General features: G+C 46.7%; 1 protein-coding gene across 1 annotated transcript in view; it reads left to right on the top strand.

The window, feature by feature from the left end:
• Nucleotides 1–4509: 4509 nt before the first annotated feature.
• LOC128685456 (glutamyl aminopeptidase-like) overlaps nucleotides 4510–15608 on the top strand; it is a 626129-nt gene continuing 615030 nt past the window's right edge. Inside the window, exon 1 of the mRNA XM_070082219.1 lies at nucleotides 4510–5323. Coding sequence (XP_069938320.1) covers nucleotides 4617–5323 — 707 coding nt within the window. The 5' untranslated portion in view covers nucleotides 4510–4616. The remainder of the gene's footprint in view (nucleotides 5324–15608) is intronic.

Raw genomic sequence — 15608 nt, 5'->3', positions numbered from 1 at the left:
TCATCCTACGCTGAATGTTTTCTAACGAATTTATGTCCATTCTGTAATATGGAGACCAGAATTGAGCTGCATAATCTAGGTGAGGCCTTACTAATGATGTATAAAGCTGCAGTATGACCTCTGGACTTCTGTTGCTTACACTTCTTGATATAAATCCCAGTAATCTATTTGCCTTATTACGTACGCTTAGGCATTGCTGTCTTGGTTTAAGGTTGCTGCTCACCATAACCCCCAAGTCCTTTTCGCAATCTGTATGGTTAAGTTCTACATTATTTAACTTATAAGTGCTAGGGTTATGGACACTCCCGAGCTTCAGAACCTTGCATTTATCTACATTGAACTGCATCTGCCACTTTTCTGACCAAGAGTAGAGTTTGTCTAAATCCTCCTGAAGTTCCCTAACATCTACGTTTGAATCAATTATCCTACCTATCTTCGTGTCATCGGCGAATTTGCTCATATCACTAGTAATTCCTTCATCAAGATCATTGATATATATTATAAACAACAACGGGCCCAAGACTGATCCCTGTGGAACGCCACTTGTTACTGATCCCCACTCGGATTTAACCCCATTTATGGACACTCTTTGCTTCCTGTCTGTGAGCCATGATTCGATCCACGAGAGCACGCTTCCCCCAATGCCATGAGCTGCTACTTTCTTCAACAGTCTTTGGTGCGGAACTCTATCAAATGCCTTACTAAAATCTAAGTAAATAATATCAAATTCTTTATCGTGGTCAACAGCCTCAAAAGCTTTACTGAAGAAAGTTAATAAATTAGTTAGACAAGACCGGCCTCTTGTGAATCCATGCTGAGTATCATTAATCAAGCTATGCTTATCGAGATGGCTTCTTATAATCTCAGCTATAATTGACTCTAGTAATTTGCCTACAATTGAGGTCAGGCTTATTGGGCGGTAATTTGACGGTAACGACTTGTCCCCTGTTTTAAAAATAGGAATTACATTAGCCATCTTCCACATATCAGACACTGCACCTGTTTGAAGAGATAAATTAAAAATATTAGTTAATGGTTCACAGACTTCCATTTTGCATTCCTTTAGAACCCTTGAAAAAACCTCATCAGGACCCGGTGACTTATTTTGCTTCAGTCTGTCTATCTGCTTCACAACCATTTCACTAGTGACTGTGATGTTACATAATTTATCTTCTTCTGATCCACTATAAAAATTAATTACCGGAATATTATTAGTGTCTTCCTGTGTAAAAACCGAGAGAAAATAATTATTTAAAATCGAGCACATTTCATTCTCTTTGTCAGTAAGATACCCATAGTTATTTTTAAGGGGACCTATCTTATCTCTGACTTTTGTTCTATAGACCTGGAAAAAACTTTTTGGGTTAGTTTTAGAATCCCTAGCAACTTTAATTTCATAGTCCCTTTTAGCTTTTCTTATCCCCTTTTTAATGTCCCTCTTAATGTCAATATACTGATTCATAAGATGACCCTCGCCTCTTTTGATACGCCTATAAATTCCTTTCTTATGCCCTAGTAGATATTTCAGCCTATTATTCATCCATTTTGGGTCATTTCTATTTGATCTAATTTCCTTATAAGGGATAAACGTTCTTTGAGCAGTATGTATTGTGTTCAGAAAACTGTCATATTGATAGCTCTCTTCGTTACCCCAGTCAACAGATGATAAGTGTTCTCTAAGCCCATCGTAATCTGCTAAGCGAAAATCTGGGACTGTTACTGAGTTATCCCTACTATCATACTTCCATTCTTCAACTACTCTCATTGAAGGTCTTCAACTACTCTCGCTGAAGCTCTTCAACTACTCTCGCTGAAGCTCTTCAACTACTCTCATTGAAGGTCTTCAACTACTCTCGCTGAAGCTCTTCAACTACTCTCACTGAAGCTCTTCAACTACTCTCACTGAAGCTCTTCAACTACTCTCATTGAAGGTCTTCAACTACTCTCGCTGAAGCTCTTCAACTACTCTCGCTGAAGCTCTTCAACTACTCTCACTGAAGCTCTTCAACTACTCTCGCTGAAGCTCTTCAACTACTCTCGCTGAAGCTCTTCAACTACTCTCGCTGAAGCTCTTCAACTACTTTTACAACATTTCTTGATGTTAAATCTGCCGGTGATACCGCAAACAGAACTTTATGGAAAATATATTGGTGGTAACCTTCTCTGCTGGATAATAGGTTATCCATCAATTAGAATGTTCTCTGTTCTTTTTCCAGTGCTTTAGAAGCCAGACTAAAGAATTCTCGATAGGTATCTCACGCTCATGCTATTTATTGTCTTAATGATCTCTAAATTCAATACTTACCTCAACTAAACATATCTGCTGAAGAGGACCACATGAAGGGATCGAAATAGACAGACCAATTTATCTGAGTTTCTGTCTCCATGTGGGTTATTACTGAGCACTGACAAGTGTTCTTTACAGTTTGGTTATCAATATAACTATAAGCTATGCTGATGACACCATAAGTCAAACAGACTATAAGAAATAAATACCATTTTAATAAGATTCAAATAAAATGTACTTGACTGCTGTAGTTCTCATCATGTCTGCCCCAAAACCTTTGGTTGTAGGTTGAACACATAGGCTTCTTTAAATCTTACAAGTATCCTAGTGTAGACGCACCCTTCAGTAAATCCACCATACCACAACTAAATAAACAATGCAAAGATAGGCTAAATGCTCTGAAAGCTGCTGCTGGCTACAACCACAACTATGGCAACAATAAAAGAATAGGTAAGACACATATGCAACAGTTAGACAACTTTATTCCGAAACGTTTCGCCTACACAGTAGGCTTCTTCAGTCGAATACAGAAAGTAGGCAGGAACGGTAGAGATGTGAAGACGATGTAATCAGTCCATCACCCTTGAAGTCGTAGAATTTGAGGTTGTCAGTCCCTCAGCCTGGAGCAGTCCAGTTCCATAGTCTGAGGGACTGACAACCTCAAATTCTACGACTTCAAGGATGATGGACTGATTACATCGTCTTCACATCTCTACCGTTCCTGCCTACTTTCTGTATTCGACTGAAGAAGCCTACTGTGTAGGCGAAACGTTTCGGAATAAAGTTGTCTAACTGTTGCATATGTGTCTTACCTAACAACCTGTCGGTATTGTATACCATTTTGATGTTCAATAAAAGAATAGTCTACATGAAATGTATGTTAGCATTAGCTAAAGGAAATTCTCGCAAGGTCTTAGAGTTCATGCAAAACGAAACCTTCTTCGCACATATGCTGTATTCTTTTCAAGATTGATGGACTGATTACATTGACTCAAGGCTGAGGGACTGATTACCTCAAACTCCTCCTGTTGTATACCGAAACGTTTCCTAATTAAAGATACCCAAGTGTTGCACATGTGTCTAATTTATCATAACGAAACCTCTCAGAATTATTCTTGGCTGTCATAAACCTGACAAGAAGCTGTATGTTCCAAAGATCAATGATAGGATAATGTGGATTAACAGTATTCTTGATATTAGAATGTTCATAAATGAACCAGATAGACACCAGAAATCTTACTGAATGTCTGGAAGTAAATAAACACTAAATAAAATAGGTTTGCGAGAATATGTAACAATATTATATTTTATAACCTGCATGAACTGTGTCTCTGTAGACCTCAAAACGCATTTTAAATGCTCCATGGAAGTTGTATTTATTTAATAACACATATCTTAAAAATCATCCAACCCAGAGAAGCTCAGCACTAGTAATCCCTTTCATAAATCAGTTGCAAAGGCAACTAACTGCTCAAGAAGAAATTTCTCACTTAAGTGTCAGTAAAAAAGCGTATAACAAATTATATACACTGACGGTTCTAAACAGTAGTCTCCTGGCAGGGTTGCATCTGCTCTTGTTGTCACCTCCCTAGATAAGAACGATAAGAACTGTGTTGAGTAAGACATAAGAATTAACAACTGGGCGTCTATATTGCAAACTGAATTGATGGACATTGTGGTGGCCCTGAAGTTAACTTATGACACTGAGCCTGACTTCTTGTTTATTACTGGTTCTTTGTCATTACTGAAGTCTCTTGACTCACATGATGACTAACAACTTGCTCTCTGGAGAAGCCTCGCACAGACACTCAAAACTCATGAAAAATTAGTGCACAGTTTTTATGGATTCCATCATACATTGAGTAATTCCTGCATGATATGTTTGATAAATTGCCCATAATATACTGAATAAAAACATAAAAAATATGTCACTGTTATATCTGTGTTTCATCAACTAGAAATAATTTTAGGGGAAAAGTAAAAAAAAAAAGAAAGAATCAGAATGTCAGAGGTATGTAATTAGAAGCCTGAGTAGATTTATGGGTCATTGTGTTAACATAAACATAGATAAACATATTGACGGAGCAGCTTGCAGTGTAAACTGTGTACGTTACCCTAGTCAGTAGATAAGTTATATAACCCAGCAAGTACATTATCTTAGACATAAGGTACCTCACCTTTAAAGTCAAGCAACAACTTAATTTTCATTAATCTTTTCTTCAGGTGTGTGTGAGAGAACAATACTAGTGAGTGTGTAGCCTCATACGGGGCCACTTGATGACCCTGAAGCAGTGGTAGACCACATCGTCTTCCATATCGCCTCTACAGGATGGGTCAAGTATTTGTGCGAAGGTCAACGGCGGCGCTGCTTGTTCTGGTGGCTGCGCTATCCATCGTTTGTGTGGCTCTGCTTGTCCTCCTGCTGGCTCCAGACTGGAGAGAGACAGGCGGACACACTTCTTCGCCCGTGGGTTCTACAGCAGTGCTGACTGGCTTTCCCGGAGGCGTTGTTACGTCGTCCCCGCCAAAAAATACACCTAAGCCAGTACCAGTTCAGAGAGCTACAACGACTCAGGAGCCTGTGACAACGCCTGCTCTAAAAACCACAGAGCCTGCAACAACCACAGAGCCTGCAACAACCGGAGCTCCCAAAGAACCATGGGAACGAGAATACCGCATCCCTCGATCAACATTGCCTCATCACTACGACCTCTACCTCCATCCTGATCTTGATACCGGTCGGTTCACCGGTAAAGTGGGAATACTAATCGGCGTGATGAGCCCTATGGACTACATTTTGGTTCATATAAAAAAAATGAACATAACCAACACCGAACTCCAAGACATGGAGACAGGAAATGTGGTGCCTCTGAAGGATTATTTCGAATATGAACCCAACCAGTTCTGGGTGGTGAATCCCATGTCGACCTTAATACCAGGGAACTACACTCTCAAACTGGATTTTGAGGGATCCTTGGAGGGATCGCTCGTCGGATTCTACAGGAGTGTGTATACGACGAAAGCAGGGGAAAAAAGGTACGTGCTGAACTATTATGATCCTTGCTTCTTACCTCATTCCTTTACCCTAGTGCAGTGATATCTATGCTCATGCTTATATTGATTTAACTCAGGAATGATGCAAGTCACAAAAGAATGTTTCAGGTGAGAAACGTGAGTTATTGTATTTCACTCATCCACGTGAAGTATTGCACCCACCCATGAGAGGCAGTCGGTGCAAACAGTGGTGAAGGCTAGATCCTCAGTTCACTATTCAAAGGAATGCATTTATGTAGCGTGTTTAAAGGGAGGTAAATACAGTCTTCCATGGGTTTTTATCAATATTAATATTAATATATATATATATATATATATATATATATATATATATATATATATATATATATATATATATATATATATATATATATATATATATATATATATATATATATATATATATAAGGGGTATGTCCTATGAGGAGAGGTTAAAGGAAATCAACCTGACGACACAGGAGGACAAGAGGGATAAGGGACTTGATAACATAAAATACTGTGAGGTATTGACAAGAAGAACAGGGACAGAATGTTTCAGAGACTGGACACAACACGAGGTCACAACTAGAAGTTGAAAACACAGATGAGCCACAGGGATGTTAGGAGGTATTTCTTCAGTCATAGAATTGTCAGGAAGTGGAACAATCTGGAGTGATGTATTGCAGGCAGGAACGACACATAGCTTTAAGAAGAGGTACGATAAAGTTCTTGGAGCATGGAGACACTGGACCAAGTAGCGATCAGTGAAGAGGCGGGGGCCAGGAGCTATGACTCGATCCCTGTAACCACAAGTACGTGTGTATAGTGCCACACAGGAGACTGGTTCAAAAGTTAGAGGAGCAGGCAGGAATAGAAGGGAAAGTACTGCAATGGATCCGGAAATACCTGACAGAAAGGAAACAATGAGTCTCGGAACGTGATGAGGTGTCAGAGTGGGTGCACGTGTTAAGCGGGGTTCCACAAGGGTCAGTCCTAGATCTGGTGCTGTTTCTTGTATGTGTGAATGACATGACGGAAGGGATTGATTCAGAGGCGCCCATGTTTGCAAACGATGTGAAGCTATTGGGAAGAATACAACAGAACCTCGGTGTTTGAGCTTAATTGGTTCCTAGGTGGTGTTCGAGCTGCGAAAAGTTCGATGTCCGAAAGAGTATTTCCCAGACTTCAATTACACTATGTAATACAATTTTTGTTCCTGGCAAGTAAGTATTATTTTCCAACTCCTTTTATTGCAAAACAATAGAAAATGTCCATTATTCCTTTTAAAGTTTGCTTTTGTGGCTTACAGGATGAATTTTTGGCAAAAAAGGGCTAAATTTCAACATTTTTTGCTAGTTTTGGATGTAAAACAAAACCATACAATAAAATAAATAAAATTTACATAAATAAAATAAAATTTACATAAATTTTATTTTAAACTTTCTGAAATATATTTAAAAGTTAAAAATGTGCATCCAAGGAAAAGGATCTTGAGGTGAGCATCACATCGAGCATATCTTCTGAGGCGGACATAAAATAACCACTGCAGCATATGGGCTCCTGGCAAACCTAAAAATAGCGTTTAGATATCTAAGTAAGGAGTCATTCATGACGCTGCACCATGTGCGTCAGGCTCATATTGGAGCACGCAGAACCAGTATGGAACCCACACCTGGTTAAACACGTCAACAAATTAGGGAAAGTGGAAAGGTTTGCAACAAGACTAATCCCGGAGGTAAGGGGTATGTCCTACCAGGAAAGGTTAAGGAAACAACCTAACGATACTGAAGGGTAGGAGGAATAGGAGGGACATGAAAACGACATATAAAATATTGAGAGGAATTGACAGGGTGGAGAGGTCGAGAATGCTTCAGAGATAGGACTCAGGAACAAAGGGACTCAACCGAAAGTTAAAAGCTCAGATGAGTCATAGGTATGTTAGGAAGTGCTTCTTCAGCTTCAGAACTGTCAGGAATTGGAAGTCTGGAAAGTGAAGTACTGAACGCTGAATCCACACATTCCTCTGAAAAGAAGTACGATAACGCTCCTGGAGCAGAAAGTGAGAAGACCTAGTAGTGATCAGAGAAGAGGCGGGGCCAGGAGCTGGGACTCAACCCTTGCAACCGCAAATAGGTGACTACAGATAGATGAGTACACACACACACACACACACACACACACACACACACACACACACACACACACACACACCACATGATCCACAGAAGGTTTCTCACAATACAATCCCTACAAATGATAGTCCCCCCGTACTCGTCATGGTGGTATACACTGGGCAGTAGTCAAACTATCAGAGACGCATAATGAGTACAAGGACTGAGCTACAACTTTGTTAGTGATAACGAAATGTACAGAAGAATAACAAAATAAGTTACAGAAGCCAGGAAGTAGTAACAGAATTAACTTGAACCATCCTACTTAAAAATGCTGTTGAAACGACTGTACGACAATGGTTATTCTCCATCACCTCTGGTACAGTGCCATCACCTCTGGTACAGTGCCATCACCTCTGGTACAGTGCCATCACCTCTGGTACAGTGCCATCACCTCTGGTACAGTGCCATCACCTCTGGTAGAGTGCCATCACCTCTGGTACAGTGCCATCACCTCTGGTACAGTGCCATCATCTCTGGTACAGTGCCATCACCTCTGGTACAGTGCCATCACCTCTGGTACAATGCCATCAGCTCTGGTACAGTGCCATCACCTCTGGTACAGTGCCATCACCTCTGGTACAGTGCCATCACCTCTGGTACAGTGCCATCACCTCTGGTACAGTGCCATCACCTCTGGTACAGTGCCATCACCTCTGGTACAGTGCCATCACCTCTGGTAGAGTGCCATCACCTCTGGTACAGTGCCATCACCTCTGGTACAGTGCCATCATCTCTGGTACAGTGCCATCACCTCTGGTACAGTGCCATCACCTCTGGTACAATGCCATCACCTCTGGTACAGTGCCATCACCTCTGGTACAGTGCCATCACCTCTGGTACAGTGCCATCACCTCTGATACAGTGCCATCACCTCTGGTACAGTGCCATCACCTCTGGTACAGTGCCATCACCTCTGGGACAGTGCCATCAACTCTGGTACAGTGCCATAAACTCTGGGAGAGTGCCATCACCTCAGGTACAGTGCCATCACCTCTGGTACTGGGCCATCACCTCTGGTACAGTGCCATCACCTCTGGTGCAGTGCCATCACGTATGGTACAGTGCCATCACCTTTGGTACTGGGCCATCACCTCTGGTATGGTGTCATCACCTCTGGTACTGGGCCATCACCTCTGGTATGGTGCCATCACCTCTGGTACTGGGCCATCACCTCTGGTACTGGGCCATCACCTCTGGTATAATGCCATCACCTCTGGTACAGTGCCATCACCTCTGGTACTGGGCCATCACCTCTGGTATAGTGCCATCACATCTGGTACTGGGCCATCACCTCTGGTACAGTGCCATCACCTCTGGTGCAGTGCCATCACCTCTGGTACAGTGCCATCACCTTTGGTACTGGGCTATCACCTCTGGTATGGTGTCATCACCTCTGGTACTGGGCCATCACCTCTGGTACTGGGCCATCACCTCTGGTATAGTGCCATCACCTCTGGTACTGGGCCATCACCTCTGGTACTGGGCCATCACCTCTGGTATGGTGCCATCACCTCCGGTACTGGGCCATCACCTCTGGTACTGGGCCATCACCTCTGGTATAATGCCATCACCTCTGGTACAGTGCCATCACCTCTGGTACTGGGCCATCACCTCTGGTATAGTGCCATCACCTCTGGTACTGGGCCATCACCTCTGGTACTGGGCCATCACCTCTGGTACTGGGCCATCACCTCTGGTACTGGGCCATCACCTCTGGTACTGGGCCATCACCTCTCGTATAGTGCCATCACCTCTGGTACAGTACATCACCTCTGGTACTGGGCCATCACCTCTGGCATGGTGCCATCACCTCTGGTATAAAGCCATCACCTCTGGTATAGTGCTATCACCTCTGGTACAGTGGCATCACATCTAGTACAGTGGCATCATCTCCGGTACAGTGCCATCACCTCTGGTACAGTGCCATCACCTCTGGTACTGGGCCATCACCTCTGGTATAGTGCCATCACCTCTGGTAAAGTGCCATCACCTCTGGTACAGTGGCATCACCTCTAGTACAGTGGCATCATCTCAGGTACAGTGCCATCACCTCTGGTACAGTGCCATCACCTCTGGTACAGTGCCATCACCTCTGGTACTGGGCCATCACCTTTGGTACTGGGCCATCACCTCTTGTACAATGGCATCACCTCTGGTACAATGCCATCACCTCTGGTACAGTGCCATCACCTCTGGTACTGGGCCATCACCTCTGGTACAATGGCATCACCTCTGGTACAATGGCATCACCTCTGGTACATTGCCATCACCTCTGGTGCAATGGTATCACCACTGGTACAATGGCATCACCTCTGGTATAGTGCCATCACCTCTGGTACAGTACCATCACCTCTGGTACAGTGCCATCACCTCTGGGACAGTGCCATCACCTCTGGAACTGGGCCATCACCTCTGGTACTGGGCCATCACCTCTGGTACAGTGTCATCACCTCTGGTGCAGTGCCATCACCTCTGGTACAGTGCCATCACCTTTGGTACTGGGCCATCACCTCTGGTATGGTGTCATCACCTCTGGTACTGGGCCATCACCTCTGGTATGGTGCCATCACCTCTGGTACAGTACCATCACCTCTGGTACAGTGCCATCACCTCTGGTACAGTGGCATCACCTTCAGTACAGTGGCATCATCTCTGGTACAGTGCCATCACCTCTGGTACAGTACCATCACCTCTGGTACAGTGCCATCACCTCTGGTACTGGGCCATCACCACTGGTATAGTGCCATCACCTCTGGCATAGTGCCATCACCTCTGGTACAGTGGCATCACCTCCAGTACAGTGGCATCATCTCTGGTACAGTGCCATCACCTCTGGTACAGTGCCATCACCTCTGTTACAGTGCCATCACCTCTGGTACAGTGCCATCACCTCTGGTACTGGGCCATCACCTCTGGTACTGGGCCATCACCTCTTGTACAATGGCATCACCTCTGGTACAATGCCATCACCTCTGGTACAGTGCCATCACCTCTGGTACTGGGCCATCACCTCTGGTACAATGGCATCACCTCTGGTACAATGGCATCACATCTGGTACAGTGCCATCACCTCTGGTGCAATGGCATCACCTCTGGTACAATGGCATCACCTCTGGTATAGTGCCATCACCTCTGGTACAGTACCATCACCTCTGGTACAGTGCCATCACCTCTGGTACAGTGCCATCACCTCTGGTACAGTGCCATCACCTCTGGAACTGGGCCATCACCTTTGGTACTGGGCCATCACCTCTTGTACAATGGCATCACCTCTGGTACAGTGCCATCACCTCTGGTACTGAGCCATCACCTCTGGTACAATGGCATCACCTCTGGTACAATGGCAAAACCTCTGGTACAGTGCCATCACCTATGGTGCAATGGCATCACCTCTGGTACAATGGCATCACCTCTGGTATAGTGCAATCACCTCTGGTACAGTGCCATCACCTCTGGTACTGGGCCATCACCTCTGGTATAGTGCCATCACCTCTGGTCAAGTGCCGTCACCTTTGGTATAGTGCCATCACCTCTGGTCTAGTGCCTTCACCTGTGGTACAGTGGCATTATCTCTAGTACAGTGGCATCATCTCTGGTACAGTGCCATCACCTCTTGTATAGAGGCATCACCTCTGGTACAATGGCATCACCTCTGGTACAGTGCCATCACCTCTGGTACAGTGCCATCACCTCCGGTCCAGTGCCATCACCTCTGGTACAGTGCTATCACCTCTGAAACAGTGCCATCACCTCTGGTACAGTGCCATAAACTCAGGAAGAGTGCCATCACCTCTGGTACAGTGCCATCACCCCTGGTACTGGGCCATCACCTCTGGTACAGTGCCATCACCTCTGGTGCAGTGCCATCACCTATGGTACAGTGCCATCACCTTTGGTACTGGGCCATCACCTTTGGTACTGGGCCATCACCTCTAGTATGGTGTCATCACCTCTGGTACTTGGCCATCACCTCTGGTATGGTGCCATCACCTCTGGTACTGGGCCATCACCTCTGGTACTGGGCCATCACCTCTGGTATAATGCCATCACCTCTGGTACTGGGCCATCACCTCTGGTATAATGCCATCACCTCTGGTATAGTGCCATCACCTCTGGTACTGGGCCATCACCTCTGGTACAGTGCCATCACCTCTGGTGCAGTGCCATCACCTCTGGTACAGTTCCATCACCTCTGGTACTAGGCCATCGCCTCTGGTATAGTGCCATCACCTCTGGTATAGTGCCATCACCTCTGGTACTGGGCCATCACCTCTGGTACAGTGCCATCACCTCTGGTGCAGTGCCATCACCTCTGGTACAGTGCCATCACCTCCGGTACTAGGCCATCACCTCTGGTACTGGGCCATCACCTCTGGTATAATGCCATCACCTCTGGTACAGTGCCATCACCTCTGGTACTAGGCCATCACCTCTGGTACTAGGCCATCACCTCTGGTATAATGCCATCACCTCTGGTACTAGGCCATCACCTCTGGTATAATGCCATCACCTCTGGTACTAGGCCATCACCTCTGGTATAATGCCATCACCTCTGGTACAGTGCCATCACCTCTGGTACTGGGCCATCACCTCTGGTATAATGCCATCACCTCTGGTACAGTGCCATCACCTCTGGTACTAGGCCATCACCTCTGGTATAGTGCCATCACCTCTGGTACTGGGCCATCACCTCTGGTACAGTGCCATCACCTCTGGTATGGTGCCATCACCTCCGGTACTAGGCCATCACCTCTGGTACAGGGCCATCACCTCTGGTATAATGCCATCACCTCTGGTACAGTGCCATCACCTCTGGTACTGGGCCATCACCTCTGGTATAGTGCCATCACCTCTGGTACTGGGCCATCACCTCTTCTACTGGGCCATCACCTATTGTACTGGTCCATCACCTCTCGTATAGTGCCATCACCTCTGGTACTGGGCCATCAACTCTGGTACTGGGCCATCACCTCTGGTACTGGGCCATCACTTCTGGTACTGGGCCATCACCTCTCGTATAGTGCCATCACCTCTGGTACAGTACATCACCTCTGGTACTGGGCCATCACGTCTGGCATGGTGACATCACCTCTGGTATAGTGCCATCACCTCTGGTATAGTGCCATCACCTCTGGTACAGTGGCATCACCTCTAGTACAGTGCCATCACCTCTGGTACAGTACCAGCACCTCTGGTACAGTGTCATCACCTCTGGTACTGGGACATCACCTCTGGTATAGTGCCATCACCTCTGGTACTGGGCCATCACGTCTGGCATGGTGACATCACCTCTGGTATAGTGCCATCACCTCTGGTACAGTGGCATCACCTCTAGAACAGTGGCATCATCTCTGGTACAGTGCCATCACCTCTGGTACAGTACCAGCACCTCTGGTACAGTGCCATCACCTCTGGTACTGGGACATCACCTCTGGTATAGTGCCATCACCTCTGGTATAGTGCCATCACCTCTGGTACAGTGGCATCACCTCTAGTACAGTGCCATCACCTCTGGTACAGTGCCATCACCTCTGTTACAGTGCCATTACCTCTGATACAGTGCCATCACCTCTTGTACTGGGCCATCACCTCTGGTACAATGGCATCACCTCTGGTACAATTGCATCACCTCTGGTACAGTGTCATCACCTCTGGTGCAATGGCATCACCTCTGGTACAATGGCATCACCTCTGGTATAGTGCCATCACCTCTGGTACAGTACCATCACCTCTGGTACAGTGCCATCACCTCTGGTACAGTGCCATCACCTCTGGTACAGTGCCATCACCTCTGGAACTGGGCCATCACCTCTGGTACTGAGCCATCACCACTGGTACAGTGCCATCACCTCTGGTGCAGTGCCATCACCTCTGGTACAGTGCCATCACCTTTGGTACTGGGCCATCACCTCTGGTAATGGGCCATCACCTCTGGTATAATGCCATCACCTCTGGTACAGTGCCATCACCTCTGGTAATGGGCCATCACCTCTGGTACAGTGCCATCACCTCTGGTAATGGGCCATCACCTCTGGTATAGTGCCATCACCTCTGGTACAGTGCCATCACCTCTAGTACTGGGCCTTCACCTCTGGTACAGTGCCATCACCTCTGGTGCAGTGCCATCACCTCTGGTACAGTGCCATCACCTTTGGTACTGGGCTATCACCTCTGGTATGGTGTCATCACCTCTGGTACTGGGCCATCACCTCTGGTATGGTGCCATCACCTCCGGTACTGGGCCATCACCTCTGGTACTGGGCCATCACCTCTGGTACTGGGCCATCACCTCTGGTATAATTCCATCACCTCTGGTACAGTGCCATCACCTCTGGTACTGGGCCATCACCTCTGGCATAGTGCCATCACCGCTGGTACTGGGCCATCACCTCTGGTACAGGGCCATCACCTCTGGTACTGGTCCATCACCTCTCATATAGTGCCATCACCTCTGGTACTGGGCCATCACCTCTGGTACTGGGCCATCACCTCTGGTACTGGGCCATCACCTCTCGTATAGTGCCATCACCTCTGGTACAGTACATCACCTCTGGTACTGGGCCATCACCTCTGGCATGGTGCCATCACCTCTGGTATAGTGCCATCACCCCTGGTATAGTGCCATCACCTCTGGTACAGTGGCATCACCTCTAGTACAGTGGCATCATCTCTGGTACAGTGCCATCACCTCTGGTACAGTACCATCACCTCTGGTACAGTGCCATCACCTCTGGTACTGGGCCATCACCTCTGGTATAGTGCCATCACCTCTGGTATAGTGCCATCACCTCTGGTACAGTGGCATCACCTCTAGTACAGTGACATCATCTCTGGTACAGTGGCATCACCTCTGGTACAGTGCCATCACTTCTCTTACAGTGCCATCACCTCTGGTACAGTGCCATCACCTCTGTTACAGTGCCATCACCTCTGGTACAGTGCCATCACCTCTGGTACTGGGCCATCACCTCTGGTACTGGGCCATCACCTCTTGTACAATGGCATCACCTCTGGTACAATGCCATCACCTCTGGTACAGTGCCATCACCTCTGGTACTGGGCCATCACCTCTGGCACAATGGCATCACCTCTGGTACAATGGCATCACCTCTGGTACAGTGCCATCACCTCTGGTGCAATGGCATCACCTCTGGTACAATGGCATCACCTCAGGTATAGTGCCATTACCTCTGGTACAGTGCTATCACCTCTAGTACAGTGCCATCACCTCTGGTACAGTGCCATCACCTCTGGAACTGGGCCATCACCTCTGGTACTGGGCCATCACCTCTGGTACAGTGCCATCACCTCTGGTGCAGTGCCATCACCTCTGGTACAGTGCCATCACCTTTGGTACTGGGCCATCACCTCTGGTACTAGGCCATCACCTCTGGTATGGTGCCATCACCTCTGGTACAGTACCATCACCTTTGGTACAGTGCCATCACCTCTGGAACAGTGCCATCACCTCTGGTACAGTGCCATCACCTCTGGTACAGTGCCATCACATCTGTTACAGTGCCATCACCTCTGGTACAGTGCCACCACCTCTGGTACTGGGCCATCACATCTGGTACTGGGCCATCACCTCTTGTACAATGGCATCACCTCTGGTACAGTGCCATCACCTCTGGTACTGGGCCATCACCTCTGGTATAGTGCCATCACCTCTGGTATAGTGCCATCACCTCTGGTACAGTGGCATCACCTCTAGTACAGTGGCATCATCTCTGGTACAGTGCCATCACCTCTGGTACAGTGCCATCACCTCTGGTACAGTGCCATCACCTCTGTTACAGTGCCATCACCTCTGGTACAGTGCCATCACCTCTGGTACTGGGCCATCACCTCTGGTACTGGGCCATCACCTCTTGTACAATGGCATCACCTCTGGTACAATGCCATCACCTCTGGTACAGTGCCATCACCTTTGGTACTAGGCCATCACCTCTGGTACAATGGCATCACCTCTGGTACAGTGCCATCACCTCTGGTGCAATTGCATCACCTCTGGTACAATGGCATCACCTCTGGTATAGTGCCATCACCTCTGGTACAGTACAATCACCTCTGGTACAGTGCCATCACCTCTGGTACAGTGCCATCACCTCTGG

This window comes from Cherax quadricarinatus, chromosome 1 (assembly GCF_038502225.1).
Source record: "Cherax quadricarinatus isolate ZL_2023a chromosome 1, ASM3850222v1, whole genome shotgun sequence".
Classification (NCBI taxonomy): domain Eukaryota; kingdom Metazoa; phylum Arthropoda; class Malacostraca; order Decapoda; family Parastacidae; genus Cherax; species Cherax quadricarinatus.
The sequence above is the reverse complement of the archived record's forward strand: the minus strand, read 5'-3'. Positions and strand labels throughout refer to the sequence as shown.